The following is a 21,688-nucleotide window of genomic DNA, read 5'->3' as shown; positions in this document are numbered from 1 at the left end:
ATTGCTGTCAAATAAATATTTTAAAAAAAAAAAACAAGGAAGAGGAAGGGAGAACAGGAAAATACTGAAAGATTAATATAACATGAGTTCATCTCTGCAATATTATAGCTGGCAAGAGCACCGGTTTGAATTCTTCATAAACCTCAAGAGCTGCTTTAAGCTTTGAAGTTGAACCACACGATAAATTGACTATAATTTAAGTTTCTAGATAAGTGGATGGCAGGAAAAGGATTTGAGAGTCACCTTACACCTGGCTTGCCGAAAAGCCCAAAAAGGAGAAGTGACACCTAGAGAAATAGCAGCAAATCATAAATGGGCAGAAAAGTTCTGCATTTTTGATATAATGCAGGAGCCCACAGAAGCTACATGGGACAAACCCGACAATGGCAGGTGCTAGCGAATCAAATATCCCTGAATTTACACACTATTTCGTACCTGAGATTTTTCATTTTCCTTAAGATTTCAAGAAAACATAGAATATATCTGCCCATTCTGAACGAGGCACTATGCTGTCGGGGAAAGTAGGAGCAGAGAAGACAAGACAGCTGCATTCAGCCAGCTCCCAGCTAAGTACAGGAATGGAGGGAGGATGAAGCAAAGGGTCAATGGGGGGGGGGGGGGAGGAGGCCGTGAGAGAGAAAGAGAGAGAACTCAGAGACCTTGCATTATCACACACAGAAACGGACCTCAGTTGTCAAGAAAGACGGTTGGTTTGGTTAAGACAAAGGAAGAAATGGCAGGGGTTAAAGAGATTTCCATTCAAAAAGTTGCAATTTTAAAATTCTAAAACATAGTAAACTTAAAACCCAGGTGTCAAGAAAAGCATTATACCCTAGAGTTCAGGATAGTGAAGACTCACAATACTTGTTATAAAAACAAACATACCAAAGGGAGTGGCCCAAATGTTCTTTAAAGTAAGTGTCTAATCAGAAAGGGAAGTACTCCCACCTAACCACACACACCGCCCCCCACCCCGCCCCCGGCCCCAGTCTTCACTAAATGCATCCTGAACGGCTTCCCTGGATTTGAACTCACTCTGTCTTTATCATCTGCTACATCACAGAGGGTATCGTCAAGGTCCAGTATTCCTCCATCTCCATGTTCAAGTCGGTGCACCTGTATCCAGTAGTTTGGATCCTGTAGAGAAGAACAGAAACATCGAATATAGCAAGTCAGCATCACCGAAAGGAAATGCAACAGCTTAAACTGTGGTAATCTCCCGCCCATAAAAAGGAATCGACAACATCGACAATATTGCAATTGACTGAAAATTCAGGTAGTTCCCTATCTCTGCTGTTGAGTCAATTTTCCTTTTCTTTTATGAGGGGTTCATACTCTTTCCTTTGGCTTAGCTGCTGATACCCTGTTATGACAGAACTACAGAAACCAACACAAGTCACTGCCTAAGAAATACTGGTTTGTTAAAGTATGCTGGCTTTCCCATTGCCCAATATGAAATACGTATTAGTCCTCTCAATCCAATCCATACAGGTACTCTAATAAGCAAGCAACATATACTGCATGTCTGAAAAACTCACGACACAGCCTATCTGGGAAAAAAAGGAGTTTGTACACCCCAGTGGCTCAACGTAAGCCCAACAAACAAGTCTAAATATACTGACACAAGAGAAGGTTGACAAGGCCATTAGTGAGCAAAAGCAAGCTCAGAATAATGTGTGTGGTCTCTTTCTGTAAAGACAAAGTTACATACAACTGTGTATGTACATATAAAAATGTCCCCCAAAATGCACACTAAAATGTGCCATGGTTATATCTGGGGAGAGGGCTTGGGGGAGAAGGAAGACAAAGGACTCCATTTTAAATTTTGTATACTTCTTCATAATGGGGTATGTGCACACTTACATATGTATACACACACATATACAAACACACATGTATTCATATATACATATCCACACATGCTATAATATAAAACCATGCTTTAAAATTATTTGAAGAGGGACGCCTGGGTGGCTCAGTTGGTTAAGCGACTGCCTTCGGCTCAGGTCATGATCCTGGAGTCCCGGGATCGAGTCCCGCATCAGGCTCCCTGCTCAGCAGGGAGTCTGCTTCTCCCTCTGACCCTCCCCCCTCTCATGTGCTCTCTCTCTCTCATTCTCTCTCTCAAATAAATAAATAAATAAAATCTTTGAAAAGAAATAAAATTATTTGAAGAGAACATAGTTGTTTTAAATTTCTATAATCATTCTCATTTGCACACTCAAATGAAAATATACTAAACCGTATCTTTTACCGTTAGCTACTGTATTACCCACAACACAGAATTACTAATAAAAAGTTCAGAGGCGCCTGGGTGGCTCAGTCGTTGGGCGTCTGCCTTCGGCTCGGGTCATGATCCCAGGGTCCTGGGATTGAGCCCCGCCATCGGGCTCCCTGCTCAGCGGGAAGCCTGCTTCTCCCTCTCCCGCTCCCCCTGCTATGTTCCCTCTCTCTGTGTCTCTCTCTCTGTCAAATAAATAAATAAAATCTTTAAAAAAAAAAAAAAAAGTTCAATTCACGTTAACACTCCACTTTTCCCATCTGAACAGCAATGTTCGGTAGGGCTCTTTCCCATCCATTTACTAACCAGGCCCCACCCTGCTTAGCTTCCGAGATCAGATGAGATATGGCATGTTCAGGGTAGTATGGCCATAGACAGGTATGACTCTTTTTTTAAAGTAAAGACTGGTGGAGAAGAGGAAAGATGAGTGATTTTAGACTAAAGATTCCTGAGCCCCACCCTACATCTACTGACTCACACCTTGAGGCCAAGGAATCCATATCCATAAGACGCCTTCTAAGAGAATCTCTAACACCTGAGAATCACTAAAACAGAACACTTACTAAAAATGCTGAATTACCAATCTTGTCACTTTTTCACCAGCACAGAAAGCAGCTCAGACCCTAATTCTCAAAATTATTTAACATTACCACAAAAACTATTAGTGCAAATAGCGTATAGTTATTCTGCACCTTCATTTATCTGGACTTCTTTCAAAGGAGAGTCAGTACTCAAACTGACTGTTCATCCAGAACACAGAGACTAAGTTTGTAAAAACACATAACACACATCTCTCTCTCTCTCTCTCTCTCTCTCTCACACACACACACACACACACACACACACTGTGGCATCCATCTTCATTCTTGAGCCTTACTCTGCATGATTCCCAGATTACAATGCTGTCCAATGTTGCTATGGGTCCAACAGTGCTTCAGAATTTGGCATTTCTACATTTTTGAGCCACCAAAGAACAAAGTCCCCAAACAAACCATACTCCTACTCTTCCTTACCAAATGGTATTAATCCTCCAAGGGAAATCAGGTATAATTAATATTCTGGGGGTGAATAAAGAAAGCTGTACCCTAACCATCATTCCCTAACCAGTTAGAACAGTGCCATCCTGCCCTCTACTTTCCCCCAGAAGAAAGCTGTTGGATGACCTACTCAACTAAAATATCAACTTTCATTTCTAAAACACTTTTAATACACAGTGAAGCAGAGTCACCTCTAAAATGCGGCTTATAAAAACCTCTTCTTGCTTCCCAATCCTCCCCACACTCTCCATATGAGATCGTAACCTACAGCCTTTCTATAACAGTTGGAGCTACTCCTTTGAAATAAATTCCCTCCTAACAATTTTCTCAACCTCTTGTTCAGAACCTGCCATGTTCCAACCTTTCCCCACCAGTTAGTTACCCTTTCACAGCCGCTATTAAGTCCTACATAAGTGCCCCCACTCCCCACCTTGGAGGCCCAGTGCCTCCACTACCCAGAGTCCCACCTTATCGTCCAGGCTAACCCTTCTCACCCATCATGACACACCTCGGTCATCATCTTCTCCAAGACCTTTTCCTAACCAGACAGCCCCCGAGACAGTTTAGAAGTCTATCTCCAGCCTCACTGTTAATGTTTTTAAAAACCATAATAGTATGGAAAACAGTACTCAGATGTAAATGCTGAACCTTTAAAAGCTGTTGATGTCGTATTTTACACATGCTAAAATAATTGTACAGAACCTTCTGTTGACCCTACTTTACCGTTTAGTCACTCTACCAACTCTCTAATTCTCTTTACAGCGAAATTTTTTACAGATTTGTTGTTTCAGATTCTTCTTCTCTCATAATCCTGTTCCAATGAAGTTTCCTCCCCACCACACTCCCAAAAATGTCCATCAAGGTTACCAAGAGTCTCCATGTTGCTTAATGCAATGTTCCATTCTCAAGACTCATCGTCCTTGGTCTATCAGCAGAATGTTATACCATTAATCACCCCCCCCTTCCAAATACTCTATAAAGCTAGCTTATAATCTTCCAAACATCTGATCAAGGCTTGTCTAATTCTGAGATTCGGTTCTTGTCTCCTCCCTCCAGAAGGGTCATGAATCTATGGTCAGCTATACCAAGTAGCCATGACAACACCATGTCAGAACATTTATCAGGACAGCACTTATTAAATGCCACTCCATAATACGTGCTGAATAGAAACTATCTGGAGAGAAAAAACTGAGAAGGAAATCAGCACTAATCCCAACAGAGCACACTACACACACAAAAAAAATACCAGATCTAAACAGGGCACATAAAAATGACCTCTTCCCACAAGAGTATAAAATCCAGGAAGGATATTTTTGCCACTGAGAAATACAACTCCTTGGAACAGTCGTCTCTCTCAGGAGATTTTTACTGGCAGCTTTCATCAACACAATTCTCTCTCAATAAACAGAGGATTTGCTATATTTTCAGTGAAATAGTGAAGAACCCATGAGGAAAACTTTCCTTAAAAAGTTAGAGCATATTTGTTGATTCCACTTCGGTAGTTTACACTAAAAAGTTTGAAATATTAATAGCAGAAATCATTACTGTCCCAGCTATAGAAACTTAGAAATGTAATTGAACAAAAAGTTGTGATAAGACACTTTTAAAAATACCAATAAACACTAATTCTACCATAAGTATACCTGTCATTAGGTTAAAAAACAAACATGACATAACACTCAATTTAAAAAAACAAGAATCTGTCTCACTTAGGATTAGTACATTTAAAATAACCAAAGATCTAAACACTAAACAATAATTTTTTGTTATGACAACCAAAAATCCCTTACACATGAGCAAGAAACAAGGAATGAAGTTCATCCATCAAGTAGATGAAGACAGAGCTACCAAGAAGCAAATGTCCTGGCCAGATAAGGGTCCCCAAAGATGGGGCCACCCGCCGTGAAGAAATCTAGGGACCAAATCACATGAAGAATCATTGCTTCTCACCCAGACTAAGAACAGGGGCTGGGACCTGGCCTAAGGCTGGAGGGAAAGAGGCGGAGGGAACATTTCTAAAACAAGCTGAGAAGGAAAGCACAGATGCAAATTTGATAAAATTCAAGTTGCAATGAATGGTGTTGCCCACTCTCTTCCAGGACACAATAAGAGCAAACAGTACGGGAAAAATCCTAATGAAAGACTGGCTCCATAAAGAAATCCCTCCAGCTCTACAGAGAGCATCATCACATAACACAACAAAGCCATGAGCTTCTGTGAGCTGTGACCTGTGGAATACACACCCTCTGCCTACTTCACACCCATGCAAGTTTCAAAAAAAGCATCTGCAATTAGAAACAGTGGTACTCTACTCTTGCACTGACCATGCATACAGCAGTGGTCTATATCCTGTCAAATGAGAATATATATGTAAATATAAGACTGTAAAAAGGTAACTGGAAATTCATGTTAATTTGAAAATTACTATTTGCAAAACACGGGATAAGAGCAAAGCAACAACCACTGTCCTCTGTGAGAAATTAAAATTTATCAGATAAGACATCAACAAAAAGTCAAAAGGAGGTAGACCATGTGTCATAAGAAAAACAGACATAGGGCGCCTGGGTGGCTCAGTCGGTTAAGCAACTGCCTTCGGCTCAGGTCATGATCCTGGAGTCCCAGGATCGAGCCCCGCATCGGGCTCCCTGCTCCGTGGGGAAGCCTGCTTCTCCCTCTCCCACTCCCTGTTTGTGTTCCCTCTCTCGCTGTGTCTTTCTCTGTCAAATAAATAAATAAAATCTTTAAAAAAAAAAAAAAAAAGAAAGAAAAACAGACATAAAAATGCTTCGAGTTCAGAGGAAGGAAAGATTACTTTTGCTTGGAGAGATTCAGGAAAGGTTTACAATGAGCAGGCTGGAGGAAGGAAGAACAGAGAGATCATTCTGAGCTGAAGGACAGGTATGAACAGGCAGGGAGGAGTGGCAGAGTTTATTCCTTAAACGGGAAGCACAAAATTGGCTACACGACAAAAATGGAAGGTAAAAACATCTTATCAAAGAGACCCACATGTCTTCTGCCTCCCTCCTGAAATCCCATTGAAACCGCAGTAGTTACATATTTTTCAAGGTGTATCCCCACAAAAACAAAGAAAACAGAGAGAAACAAGGGTAACACAACGGCGGGAGGCTGGGAAGCCAGGCTAATGATAACACATGGAGCAGACCCAAGAAAGTGAACCCCGAGCTGACTGCGTGGGAAACCAGACAGCAACGTGACCTCCTCAGTAGAGCCCTAAGCTGCTCTGGAATTGGGGAAACCAAGTACCTCAGAAGACAGGAATGAACATGGGAGGAAAAACAGCAGGATCTTTAAGCAGCAAAGCCCAGTTTCCCTCCTGACCCCACACAGCACTGTGATGGCCCCAGCAGCATCTTGGAGGCTTATCCTCCAGAGAGGGTAAGACGCTGAGCAAATGCAGAGGTATTTGAAAATGGGGGGGGGGGGGGGGGATGAGTGAACATTTATACGCTGAAAGCTGAGAAATCCAGCTCTCTGCTTCCATGTGTTCCCAGAATGCTGGAAGCTGGGCTCAGGCCACCTAGACAAGAGGCTGGAAGATCTCTCCCTGGGCATCTGACCACCTGAAGAGCAAAGGCCAGAGGAATCTAGACAGCCAGGGGCACCTCCTGTGCAGCTCGTTTCCAAGCCCTTGCCTGCACGCTGTGGTCTGTGTTAGAGTTAGCACCCCCTTACTCAGCCAGGAAGCGAGGAACAGACCCTGAGGAAAACCCCAAGGATGGAGAAGAAGCCAGAACAAATAGAAAACACACACTGAGAAAAACAGGCAGTATAAAAAGAAGATGGTTGTAAAAAATCTGTCAGTGATACCCAGGAGAGTTCAGATGAGAGTACATCCAGGTAGCAAAGGAAGATGAAAGGAGAGGGAAAGAGGAGAGCCAAACAAAATGCTCTTAGAAGTTAAAAACACTTCAAGTGAAAAATCATTAGGAGAGTGGTGAGGAAGTGAAGAAATCTCCCGAGAAAGTAAAGGAAAAAAAAAAAAAAGATAAAAGTGGGCAATAAAATAGAAGACAAATCAAGTAAGTCACACGCTGAATCATAGAAGCTCTAGAAAAAGAGAACTGGGAAAACAGAAAACAACAAAAAAAAAATTTCAAGTTAAGCTCCCCAGAATAAGAAGAGTTTCCATGTTAAAAAGGCTCGTAGAGAACCCCACACAAATTATGAAAACAGGCATACACCAAGGCACATCAGAAAAACAGAACAGAGAAGACAAGCAGGAGATAAAACAAACAAAAATATTCCAGAAAGTAAAATGCAAGTACTATAATGAATGGATAAGGAATCAAATGAGTTTGGCCTTCTCAAGAACAACACTGGAATCCAGATGACAATGGAACAGTCTTCCAAAGTCCTAAAAGAAATAGTCCCCAACCAAGAATACTATACCTCACCCAACAACCATCAGTAAAGTGCAAAGGTAGAAAAAAATTTTTTAGAAATGCTGTTTCTCCAAAAATTACTTTCTCTGCACCTTTCTCAGGAAAGTTCTGTAAGAGGTGTTCCAAGGAAATAAACCATGAGTGAGGATGGCATGGCATACGAAAATAGGGGACATAACACAGAAAAGAACTCCCAGGATAATGTGAGGTTGATCCAGGATATCAGCAGGGTACCAGGTATGGAAGGTGACCGGTCAACAAGAGAGCAGGCCAGAAGTTCCAAAGGAGGTGTCTTCAAGATGAAGCTGAAAGAGTATCCACTGTAACTAAACATGCCAAGATGTTACTTTTTTAACAACTGGTGGAGCTGGAGTAGAATTGGCTGTAAACTCACAGAAGACCAAACAAAGGCAAAAGTATTGTTTATTCCAGGGAAAACAAGAAAGTTATAAGGAAAATGTCATCAAGACACAGTTCAGCTCTGAGCAGCTTTTAATAATGAAAATAATGGGAACATCGAATACTTAATCAAATTTATAATTACTTTTGAGGGAAGGAAGTCTAAAAAGTGTGTGCATGCGTTCGTGTGTGTGTGAGAGAGAGAGAGAAAGAGACAGAGAGGGGGAGAGAAACCTCTCTCTCCAGACAGAAACAGAGACCCAATGAATGGCTGCAAGAGAATGGGGGCAAAGCACACATGGGACAGTGAAATTGGGTTAAATCTTCCATGTTAAGTCAGAACATGACAACAGCAACAGAAATATGGAGGTAATACTGAAAGAACCAAGTGCGAGAATTGGAAAAGGCCACCTCTCAGGGAGCAGGTACTGCTGTTTTCCTAAGAATCCTAGCAGTACTCTCTGACTGTGCACATCCATAATGTTGGGAAACAAAAAGACTGGAGAGAAACGGTTCGAAAAATTCCTGAAAATACCAGTCACAGCACACAGCTTGAAGTGTGGCCTCCATCAATCCTATTAGCCAGAGGATAATTAGGTAGCCAAGACAAAGGACGTCAGTCAATGATAAAACAAAAAAAATTTCATTTTTGGAGTCAATAGAAGAGCCCAATAGATAGAAATTAGGCCGCATTCTCGATTCCCTTGGTAAGTATCTAATTTACTTAAGTCCAAAACAAAACATTTTTTAAAAATACATTTTGTAGTTCTCTTTTTTAAAAAATGAATCATTGGTATTTCAAGATGTGATATACGCAGTTCTGAATTTACCTCATCAGCTCCATTTCAAAAATGCCGATCTTTTAGTATAAATTCAAACCAAAGGACCCATTTTCAATTTTGTTGTAACACTGTTGACATTAAACAGATTCTTCTGTTGCCTTCTTAATAAGGACTGAAAACACAGATGGTCAGAAAGCACAGCTGATGTTCAACAATAAAACAGCCACCTCTATCACAATAAAGGAGTATCTAATATTTAAGGGCAAGTGCACTCCTCTGCTTCCCACTTCTCCATCCCAAACCACACCCAACACACATACCACCACCCCCCCTCCACACACAACACAGAGCAAACCATAAACCCGATGCCTTCCTTGAAGGTGACTGGCTTCATTTACTATGTCAATCAAAAAACAAAACAGCAGCATGAAACCAAAGGTGAATCCCAACCACATGGAAATAACTTTCTGGCATTTTGTTTTATTAGAACTAGTACATAATCTTTTATGGAGTCACACTGTAGCCCAGCAATGTGGGCAACCCGCCCATTACTGACCTCTACCTCTGACCCAACTTCCACAACAACATAGAGATCACTTTAGTCACAGCTGCCCCCCCCCCGCCCCGCCCAGCCCCTGCACAGAAATAGAGGGAAGAGGGGAGGGATCGGGGGCTGGCTTGGTATGGCGCCAGGGTAAGAATGAGCACTGCGGTCACCACCAGTTATATTTGCATTATGCTTTACAATCTTAAAAACGCACTCATGTGCATCATCCAATGTGGTAAGAGGGTTTATGATCCTTGCTTTTGATGAGAAAACTGAGACGTGGAGAGCCTAAGCTGCTGAAAAGAGGTCACAATGAATACATGCTGTTAGCCATGTCTCCAAGCGAGGTCTGCTAATTCACGTCCCAGCCTTTCTCCAACCCACATGGATTCTTTTCAAACAAGAGTATCAGAGTGGCTGTCTTCTGGTTATGGCCCCTCTTCCTAATCTCTTTATATTTTGCATAATGGAGAGGTACATAATATATTTTTTCTAATAAAAAGTTTTGACTGGTAAAAAAAAGTTTGAAAACCACTCACATGTTCTAATCTCATCTATGATTTAAAGCTATGACTCTCAAAGTAATCCATTCCAGCATTATCATCTGGGAACTAGTCAGAAATGCTAATGCTTGAGCTCCACCTGGCCCTACTGAATCAAAAATCTCTCAGGGCTGGGGCAGGGACCAGCAACCTGTGTTTTAACAGGCCCTCCAGGTGATCCAAATGCACACCAGAGTCTGAGAACTAAGAATTTGTGATTTAGAATTGGGGCAGCGTTGGGGCTGATATAGTTTGAATTTCCTCTACATATTATTACACATCATGTTTAGCTCATAAATTCATGGGCTTAATGCTTTCACTCACACTTTTTTTTAAAAAAAGATTTTATTTATTTGTCAGAGAGACAGAGAGAGAGCATGAGCAGGGGAAGAAGAGGCAGGCAGAGGGAGAAGCAGGCTCCCCACTGAGCAGGGAGCCCGATGTGGGACTCGATCCCAGGACCCTGAGACCATGACCTGAGCCAAAGGCAGATGCTTAACTGACTGAGCCACCCAGGCATCCCTCACCCACACTTCTTAAATCAAACAGATGTTAGTTACTACATCTTAAAAATGGTTACTGTGCGCGCACACACACACACACACACATATAGTTCCTGTGATAACCATATAGATGTATTTCTTCCTTTCATCTCTTGTCCTGAATAATGTAATTACTTTCCAGCTCATCTTACTGCTTCTGGACTCCAACCTTTTCATTCCTGTCCTGCATCGTTGCTACATAACTATCTTTACAAAATGCCTATTTCATCATGTCCCTGTCTTGTGACAGGAGTCATCCACAGTGACTCACGACATTCCAAAAGGTTAAAATCCAACATCCCTGTCCAAGCACCCTCTCTTCCCAGGCCTACGTTTCCAGACTTCCCTTGGCTCCCATCACGGTCCGTCAGTCCTCCCAGACAGTCCTCAACACCACATCTGGGCCTTCGATTGTTCTACTCACTCATAAACCCCAAGCACTAGGAATAGTGCCTGAGACAGAGTAGATATTCAATAAACATCGGTTTTGTGAATTAGGTAATCCTTAAGTTTTTGTTCATTCTATTCTACACACCTGGAATACTTTCATCCCCACAGCTCCAACTACGCGAACTGTGTATATCCTCTCAAATCTGGATCAAAAACCACCTCCTCTGTGAAATGTACTCCAACCTCCAAGTAATTATCTAGACCACATATTTGTGCTGTTTATCTCTAGTTAAGTTCCTTGACAGCAGGAACCATCAACTTTTTTTTTTTGCACAGAACAAAGAACAATGCACCATGTTGTATAAGTAATGTGTAAAATAAAGATAATAACCTTATTAGATAAGAGAAAAAATTAAACAAGAGTTTCTCAGAGACTACAGTCAACACACACAGACTTGTACTCTCCTAACTGCCAAAAGAAACGCCACGGGCATGCTGTGCCATGTCAGGATCAAGAGCCCCCGTTCACACTCTAGCTTCAGACTCCCAGAGCTGGCTTTAGAAAGGCCGTGTGGTTGTTCTAGCTAAATCCCAGGCAACATCTTAGATGTGGAGAAAGAAGACAGCCAGGTGCTTTTCCCTTGCAGTAAAAAGGAACCCAAATTCCAGTATAAATACCTTCATCCTCACCCACACAGGTGAGTCCCCAGCATCCCAGGCCTGAAATGCCAGGAAGAAGTGAGTTGAAGCCTGGATAAACCTGCCTAGAACCCAGGGAAAGGAGGGTAAGACCAAAGCTCACCTTTGCTCAACTTGGCCAAGCACATTCTCCCTGCTCTAGTCCTGGTGAACATAAGAACACACAAGGGCACGGGGTTGGGTAGTATTGTTACCTGATGAGCTGGTAGTTGGTGAACAGAAGGCCTTTCTAAAGTAAGGGAAAATGTGCAATAGATCCAAGCCTAAGTCCCTAAAAGACAATACAGATCTATAAGATATTGGCTCCAGAACTGAAAACCTCTGTTTACAAGCTTTGCAACCATCAGCACTATGGAAGTAAGCACCTGGCTCTGGGCCATCCTCCATATCTACTCCATTCCTTCACCCTTACTACACAAAGGGCTGGTGGGGGGCCACCAGGTACTGAGCACTTCCTGTAGATGAGAGGACTGAAGAACAGGAAACTTGTTCGAGTTATCATACGTGTAATTAAAGTTGAAGGGGAAAGGGAGCTCAGATATTACTCTTTTAAATTCCTGCTTTGCCCTTTTTGGCACAATTGTCTCTTGAGGAGGATCAAACAGGCTTGTCAGGGGTACAAATTTGGAAGGGAAAAATTGACCAAGATAAAATTCTCTTTTCTTCTTTTTTTTTTTAAAGACTTATTTATTTGAAAGAGAGAGAGCACATGCAGGGAGGGGTAGAGTGGGAGGGAAAATCTCAAGCAGACTCCACACTGAGCACAGAGCCCCATGCAGGACTCGATCCCACAACCCATGAGATCACAACCTGAGCCAAAACCAAGAGTGGGACATTTAACTGACTGAGCCACCCAGGTGTCCCTAAAGTCCTCCTTTCTCTTCTTCTTAGAATAGAAAAAAATGAATAATGAAAACTATATCACCCACCAGTTAATATACTTGACTAACTTCAACATGAGGACGTAGTGCTTCACACCATGTTACCTATCAAAAATATACCGATTTAAGAAGTACTTCATTCCAGTCATACACCAGGCAGTGCTGGAATAAAAACTGCAAAAATAAAAAAACCCATAAACATTAAAACAGGGCCTAGGATACCTCAAGGTAGAAACCCACTGTGTGGACCACAGTGGCCCTCAACATATGTGCAGTTATGACAATACTATGCAGTGTGAGAGCTTTTAAAGCTAATGAAAATGCTAATTTTCTTTAATGTTTACAAAAGAAATAACCAACCTAAAAAATCCTTAAGGTCACTCACCCAGCCTAACAAAAGAAAAACCTACCCTCGTGTATTTACTCTTCAACCAGCAAAAAAGAGAGACTGTGACTCAGACCAGAAAGAATTTCTTTGACCTGGAAAGAAAGCCTCACTGCAACATGATAACTCTAAATAGCTCAGAATTCTAAAACTAACCAACAAAAACTTGACCTCAAAGCAGCTCTCCACTAGCCCCTCATATTACTTAATCCAAAAGCCACCTCCCCATTTTTCTTAAAGAAATTATCTCCAATCACTTTAAGGTACATGACTAATTCCTTACACCTGGCAGCACTAAACATGCGTGAATCAGAAGAAATCGTCCTAAACAAATACGGGAGAGGAGACTCCAAGGAAACTGAATTTTGACGGAGGACTTGCACCTACCTCCAATCTTCTCCTCAGAAGGCGAGGCAAACAGTGACCCAGCTGTGCCCTGTGGCCCCGACACTCCAGGCCAGCACACCCCACACTGTGTGGGGTCCGGGGCAGAGTTACACAGCACCACATCACAACACGACTATGGCCCCAAGGCAATGGACACCAGACCGCAGCGCTTAGAATGTGGCTCAGACCACAGCCACTCGGGAGGGTGGAGGGGCCTGTTCCTGATGTCTCCTCAGGACTACTGTCAGAGGTGGGGCTTCCTTCTCCTCCCAGAATACCTCTATCATCAGTCAAGGGAGGGATCCATGATGGTATCTTCAAAAGATTTGCCCAAGACCAGATAGTGCTCCTGACTCTTATTACCATGGACATCTCTGCAGACAAGGAACATATGTCAGCTTTTAGGAAAGATTTTCAGCGGGGAAGGGAGCAATACAGACAGACAAAGGGTATTCACACTCTCTCTCTCTCACACACACACACACACACACTCAAATCCCAAGATACAAGCCCATGGGATCTCCTGGTCACTCACACTCGTTAGAGCTTGTTTGTACCATCCTGGAAAGCCATACCTATTCTCCTCGCTTACGAAAACCTTACTCAAATTTCAAATCCTGGCTAATATCTCTTTGCAATGTCAGTCTTCAATCCCACTTTATCTTTTGCCCTATCCCCCCACAGTATGCACAACAATGTCTTATAGATGTGCATGTTTTATAATTTATCACTGTACTGAATCTGCAGACATTATCCATTCATTCAAATATTTATGGAGCACCTATTATATGGCAGGCACTGAACTAGGTACAGGGGCTACAGCAGTAAATGCTCCCTACCTCCTAGACTCTCTAGTCTAGCATACAAAACAACAGGGACCCTCTCTTAAACACAACCCTCACACCCCAGAACATTCACTAATACATACATGTTACTACTTATCTCAAGCCAAGGACCCATTTGTATTCCTTTACTAATATATTTATTTGAAAATATGTTGGCACTTAGATTTTTCCTGGAAATCCCTAAGGACTCAAGATCTTATCTGGGCCCATCCCATCAATTTCAAATACATCTGAAATGGGGGCGTTTTTAAATAAGGACTCCAAGATACCTTATGGAATATATGTAAAGGAGGTTATATTAATGCCATATAATTTCTTAACTTTCTTAAATACATGGTTAGTTCTCTGTCCTTATAAAGTTTATAAAGTTTTCCCTTATGAGGTATTTGAAATTTAGGTACCTGTGCCTTCAATTTATTCCTTTTAAAAAATTATGGTGTATCTGGTACATATCATCTAAGAAAAAAAAAAAAATTAAGCAGCACAATCCAAGCACTAAAAGAGAAAACAGCAAGCACAAATACAGTAGTCCCCCTATAGTTTCCCTCTCCATCATTTCAGATACCCACCATCAACCACAATCCAAATAACGTCAGGTTAGAATTAGCCTAACACTACATCGCAACGCCTACGTCACTCACCGCCCTGCATCTCATCTCACGGGCATTTTATCATCTCACCTCATCACAGGAAAGGTGTGGACAGTACAAGAAGATATTCTGACAAACAGAGAGGGAGAAACCACATTCACATAATTTTTATGACAGTATACTATTACATAATGGTTCTATTTTATTATTAGTTATTGCTGTTAACTCTTACTGTGCCTAACTTATACACTGAACTGTATCACAGGCATGCATGTACAGGAAAAACCTAGTGTAGTTCAGTACTGTCTGAGGCTCCAGGCATCACCTGGAGGTCTTGGATCTTGTCCCCCGTGGATCAGGGGGAATGCCACACAGCTAATCTGTCCAATCACTATTCTGTAGCATACTTAAAAGGAGAGTTTCTCATAAAAAACCCTGCATGGAGGCAAAGAAACAAATTAGCTCTATGGAAACTCAGGCAAAACATAATTACACAAGTAGTAATTAAAGTGTGAAATGGACTACCTCAAACAATAAGAGTTGTCAGTATAAACTTATCAGACCAAGGTAAGGGGACAACAAAACAGAAACGAAGCTGGTTTGTGAAGCTTTGAAGATGCACAGATCGCGTGGCTGCCAAGGAGAAACCAGGGTTTGATGACAAAGCCACCTAGTGGGCACATATCCTGTCTATCAGAGGCCACAAAGAAGAACAATAAAGCAGCTCAACAGGCTAAGTGGCCTGCACTGCACAAGTCACTTCCTCTTTGTGGGCACCCAAGGCCTTGTCCCTTCATCTGAACGGACGAGTTATCCCTGAGGTTCACCTATTGCTCAACCAGTCCGTGATGCTGTATCAGGAAAACTGAACACACTCAGGGCAGCTTTCCTTCCCTGAGTGGAAATAAGATAACCACTCCCATGACCACCATGACCTGATCTTGAAAACAACTCAAAAAATTAAAACTACCTAACCTTCCCTACAACATTCTCCCTCAGTCATATGTTTATAAACATGTGCCCCTGAAGCAGCAGAGTCCTAAGCTCTACAGATCCCATCCACCTGGAACAGCCTCCTGAAGCCGAGAGCCTGCCAAGGGCCTTGGAACCACAACTCCGTGTCACCCAGACTAAGAAAGCAAGCTGCAGGAAGCAAAGCCATGGGCCCATCCAGACCGCTGGAAGAGTCCTGCAGCAGGACTAGTCAAAGACATGGAAGAATATCCACATGGAGGCTCCTTGTGACTAAAAACATTTCTATACCTGCTACAGACTTGAAGAACAACTGGAGATAACAGGATGGCATGTTACCTACTATCGGTCAATTAAGAACTTAACACCCAGTCTGAAAGTAGCTGTGTTTTGGAATAAAGAGGGTACAGCCAAATCTGTGATAATGCCCCTGTTCTCCAAGACTTTAATATCCATTTGGGGAGGCAAGCCATAGGTATGTGAAAAGTTCACTAACAATACCCAATTATCAAAATTAAATGCCAACCAAGTGGTACAGGAATTACAAAAATTCAGAAAACACTGAAGACAAAGAACCCTTCATGAAGGAATTATTTCATTTCAATCAGGGCAAATCTTAGGACAAAGGTGGGAAGGCCAAAACATACATGGCATGTTTGAGCAATGAGGAACGAGGCCTGGACACAACATCAGTGTCCAACACTTGTCTTTTACTTTCTTTCTTCTTTTCCCCCAGGACTGGGAAATGCTGAGCACAGCTGGCCACACAAGATCCCTACCAGGGCTGGGCCAGTGCAGAGACCTTTCAGACCTGCAGAGCAGACTCACTCAGCAGAGCCCCAAACTTGATGTCATCTCAAGTGTCATGTACTAAACAACTATTAAAACAAGGTAATATGTCACCAACATAAGCAGCAAATGTGAGCCTATAGTTTGAGATTTGAAGAGAAAAAGCATTCCAAAAGACCCCAAATCAAATTTTTCATTCTAAAATTTTAAGGATTTTTGTGATCCTACATTCTACCCCTTTCTCTCTCTCTCTCTCTCTTTTTTTTTAAGTTAAATCCTTTCTGGATGAAACTCTCATTCCTCACATTTGTTTAACAGTTCCTTAAAACATTCCCTCCGAGTACTGGAGCAGCTCTTCCTGTTTATCAAAAGACTAAAATAAATAGCAGGTCAACAAGACCAGACAAGGAAAACATAAAACTCGTTTGACAGCTGAAGCCACTAATGTGTTCATACGAGTTCAAGAGAAACAACCCACCTTTTTAGGTAGCCCTACTCAATGTTATACAGTAATCAGGCCCTTTTTACCTTCTCACCACTAGGACATTTCAGGCCAATCTGAGATTTGGACCAAGAATTTAATGTCAAATTCAAGGCTTTGAATTTTCACATCACAGCTGAGTAATGAATATTACATATGTAATTTAATTAGCATACATTTAGCACATCCACATATGTGCAATATAATACCAGGGCCCATATTTACTGAAAGTTTATGATGCCAAAAGAGAAGCAAAGCCCATATGGTCTAAGTGAGTATTTATTTTATTGCAAAGCCTCCACTTTCATTCTTGTATGGGTCTGTCTCACAGCTGACATTCCTGCAAAAACTTATCTCGGTCTTGGATGGACATGCAAACAAGGGCTGGCACCAAAATTTCAGTTCATGGTGCAAGGTGTGTTAGAAAACTTCTCCCTCAAGTACATAAATACAGCATGGATTACTGACTTTCGTGGGGTTTTTTCTTACTTTGAAAAAAAAAAATTGCCTTGGAGATAATACCATTTTATATTGTGTCAAGAATTCTTCTCAACTCACCTAAAATAAAACTTATAGATATAATACAAGTATAGACCACTAGAGTCATAGAAACATTCCAAATTATTTAGTAAGGCAAAATCTGTCATAATTTAAATAACTTGCCTTTGAAGTAAAAGAAAACACTTTTCAGACTAATTAGAGGACATTTAATAAAACTGTGCAGCATAATATCAGAAAGGCAATATAAGTGTCTTGAGATGGGTGGTTAGTTTATTCTAAATCTACACCAAATAGTCTAAGTACCCTTGAAAAAGTTTACCTAAATGAATATGATACTGAAGCAGAGTTGATTTGGTTGTATATAAATCTTAAGCAACATCACACCCTTTACAAAGGCCAATGGCAACCACAAGAAATTAATCCCAGAGTTAAGAGGATTGCATTGTAAAAATAACGGAATTCTAATCTTCAAATTAAATTATTTCTTTCCTGTATCTCCATGTTGTCTTTGAAAAAGCTCAGACAAATGTGGGAAGAACAAAGTATAAAGTAAACCACGTGAAAATTAGAAAAAAAAAATAGCGGCTAATACCATAGGAATGCTTCACCAGCATACTGGATCTGCGGGACAGGGAGGGTGAGGATAGTGAAGGAATCTGACCCTTTCCCTCACCCCATCACAGCGGGCAGGCACCCCACGAACACTCCAAGCTGGACCGAGAAGAGGAGACTGTGAGGAGGGGCCCGTCCCAGGGAGTGCCTGATGCCCACAGCAGATGAAAACATCAGCTTTATTTTTTTCTAAATAGTAATAAATAAGATCTCAGCCACCACCATCCTGTCATCCACCCTTGCACTTTCCACTGGACATCCCCTTCCCAGAAAACAAATTACAGTTTACCTACTCCCAGTTTTAACAGTAAACTGGCTCAGTGCTTTCGCACAGGGTCACTGTAAGCTACAATCATAGGCAAAATCCACAGAAGTGCTAGGACTCAGAAGGGCTGAAGAACAGGCCTGGCTGCTTCTCTCAAGTGGGAGGATAACTCAGACTTGATATTCAACATGGTGCCCCCTGTGGGTCATTCCATCTCCCTCCTCACACTGGGACACAGCTAGCCTCACACTTCCTGTGCACACTCACCGCACAAGTCTCCTGCCCAAGCTTTCAATGACGTTTAAGGCCTCAGTCTGAAAAACTTTTAACAACTTCATATTGTTTGCCTCTATATTTGGAATATAGCAAAGCATGTTTAAAACTCCCTTCCATATTATGCAGCCATCAAAAAAAATGAAATCTTGCCATTCGCAACGACGTGGATGGAACTAGAGAGTATTATGCTAAGCTAAATAAGTCAATCAGAGAAAGAGAAGTATCATATGATCTCACCGATATGAGGAATTTGAGAAACAAGACAGAGGATCATAGGGGAAGGGAGGGAGAAATGAAACAAGACAAAACCACAGAGGGAGACAAACCATAAGAGATTCTTAACCTCAGGAAACAAACTGAGGGTTGAGTGGAAGGGGGTGGGAGGGATGGGGTGGCTGGGTGATGGACATTGGGGAGGGTATGTGCTATGGTGAGTGCTGTGAATTGTGTAAGACTGTTGAATCAGAGACCTGTACCTCTGAAACAAATAATACATTATATGTTAATTTTTAAAAAAACTATAAAAATGAACTTGAATGCTTTGGGGAGGACCCTATGAAGTGAAGTCATGAGGTTGCTACCAAATAAGGTTATGGGCAAGGGCCCATCTTCAATTTGAGAAAAAAAATTGTAAACTATAGAAAGATTCTGTTTTCATGCTGATACCCAAATATCTTTCCATTTGGGCCCCACCTCACTAGGAAGAACATGAATTATATAGGTGTGGTTTGGGAAAGAAAGATATCACAGGATTTAATCAGGGATCAAAACTCTGAGAAAGGCCTTGGTGCTTCCTTGTAAGATTGATGAATGAATCCACAGTGTATAACTTATAATAAAACCTTTATAGTGTGAAAAATAAATAAATAAATAAAACCCCCTTCCAAAACACAGAATTGTCTTTACAAAACCTAAAAAGAGTGTGTTAATATTCCCATCTACCAAATGCACATATTGACTTGAAGGGAGGGAATGCACTTGACTCACGTGTATCCAATAAAACCTCAAAATGAAAAGTAATCAATTACAGCTGAATCACACATGCACACGCATGCACATGCACACACACACACACACTCCAGCGAAGTCATTATGCCTATGCTGGGGGGGAGGTCACCTTAAAGGAACATTGTACCTTAATGACTCCCCAACTTTTAAAGCCAGTGTCTTGTCACAGATAAGATGATAAACTCCTTTCGGCTTAGATTAATGTATACTTCAAACAATCTTTTAAAAACCAAAATGTATTAGGTATTAATCAGATAACAGTAATTAATCTCAGCTTTATTATGTCAGAAAACTTTTAAACTCCCTCTTTTCCACAGCTAGTTCCCTGCGTAGGGGAAAAAGCCCAACGACCTCATAAATTTTGCATTATGCTAGTACACTGTGTTTTAAAATATGCTCAAGCGTTGATCACAGTGATGCAGCAGGGGCACTGAAGGCCCTTGGGCCTGGCAACTCAGGAGGGACGCAGGACCAGCAATGGGAGCTGGCTTCTTCCAGGGGGGCTGTCTTATATTCTAAGCCCCACGGCAGAGGGGTTCCCTGCTGGGAGCCAGGCTTTAGAGCTCCTCTGACTCTCAAGTTCATGTTTCCCACTTCTGCACTTGGTGATGGGTCTCTGACTACTATTAAAATCCAAAGCCACCAGCAGAGAGCACTCTATGAGCACAGAGGTTCCCTATTCTCCATGGACGGAAACAGTTCAGCCCATCAAGGCAAAAATGCATCTTAATTGAAACTTCACAGTCAGCATGGGGACAGTTTAATCAGAAATTAGAATAAACTCATGTTCATGAGAAAATAAACAGGCAATTTGATAATGTTGCAAAACTAACCTTATATTGCTTAAATATTTCTCTATAGAAAACACTTTGGAGGGGGAAAAACACAATGCAGTGCAACTGAAAGCTGCGTCATGATCTATGGCTTTCTCCATGCAATTAAAATGGCCTTCCAAATCATGCCCAACTTTTATTTGTTTTATTTGGGAGGCAGGGGCAGAGGGAGAGAGAATCTTAAGCAGGCTCCACACCCAGCACAGAGCCCCAATTCAGGGCTTGATCTCACAACCCTGAGATCATGACCTGAGCCAAAATCAAGAGTCAGACGCTTAAGTGACTAAGCCATCCAGATGCCCTCCCCTTTTTTTTTCGTTTTTAAGAGAGAGAGAGAGCTGGGGGAGGGAGGAGCAGAGGGAAAGGGAGAATCTTAAGCAGGCTCCAAGCCCAAGGCAGGGCTTAACCTCATGACCCTGAGATTACGACCTGAACTGAAATCAAGAGTTGGAGGCTTAACCACCTGAGCCACCCAGGCGCCCCAAACCATGCCCATTTTTTAAAAGCTTGTATGAGCATCTACTCTCTTGTAATGGTGGGCACAGTACTATTGTTTATTTCCCTTCATTTCTCCTTCATGGCTAGTTTTTTCCAAAACCTGGTACATTTCTAGATTTGCTAGTAAAATAATTCTATTTGTTAGCAAATTTCCAAGTTTTTTGTTTGTATCTTAATTTTTTACTAGCAAACTGTTCTGTTCCTGATCTCAATAAATTATTTAAAATCATTTTATCAGGGCGCCTGCGTGGCTCAATCGGTTAAGCATCCGCCTTCGGCTCAGGTCATGATCCCAGGGTCCTGGGATCGAGCCCCATGTCAGGCTCTCCTCCTCTCAGTGGCGAGTCTGCTTCTCCCTCTCCCTCTGTGATCTCTCTCGCTTTCACTCTCTCAAATAAATCAAATCTTTAAAAAAATAAAAAATAAAATAATTTTATTATCACCACAATAAACACAGCACATAGGGCCACAAGATATACTAGTAAAAATACTAAACGGGCCATAAATCAGAAAACTGACCAGACCTAAGATATTTTTTTCTCTTTACTGTTAGGTTGTGTTATTGATCCTTAAGACAAAAATACCAACAGGTGGGTGGCAGAGGTGGGGAAGAGCTCTGGGGATAAATCAGCCTTGTTGTATGACCAATGGCAGCAGAGGTTTCCATGAGAACTACACATCACACAGTCTCCTGAATGCTGTAATCCAAGGGACAAAGCCCAGCTGTGGAGCAAATGCCCAAG

General features: G+C 41.7%; 1 protein-coding gene across 23 annotated transcripts in view; it reads right to left on the bottom strand.

The window, feature by feature from the left end:
• The window catches only part of PARD3 (par-3 family cell polarity regulator), a 665,712-nt gene that overhangs the window by 545,615 nt on the left and 98,409 nt on the right, over nt 1–21,688 (bottom strand). For all 23 annotated transcript variants that reach the window (XR_010411651.1, XM_045874201.3, XM_045874191.3 and 20 more), the window contains exon 2: nt 1,036–1,137. Coding sequence is in view for 22 of the 23 variants with exons in the window: in XM_045874201.3 (XP_045730157.1) it covers nt 1,036–1,137 (102 nt within the window). In the remaining variant the exon portion in view is untranslated. The remainder of the gene's footprint in view (nt 1–1,035; nt 1,138–21,688) is intronic.

This window comes from Mirounga angustirostris, unplaced genomic scaffold (genome assembly GCF_029215605.1).
Source record: "Mirounga angustirostris isolate CCGP_5_RB_7025 unplaced genomic scaffold, mMirAng1.0.hap1 SCAF_5, whole genome shotgun sequence".
Lineage (NCBI taxonomy): Eukaryota > Metazoa > Chordata > Mammalia > Carnivora > Phocidae > Mirounga > Mirounga angustirostris.
The sequence above is the reverse complement of the archived record's forward strand: the minus strand, read 5'-3'. Positions and strand labels throughout refer to the sequence as shown.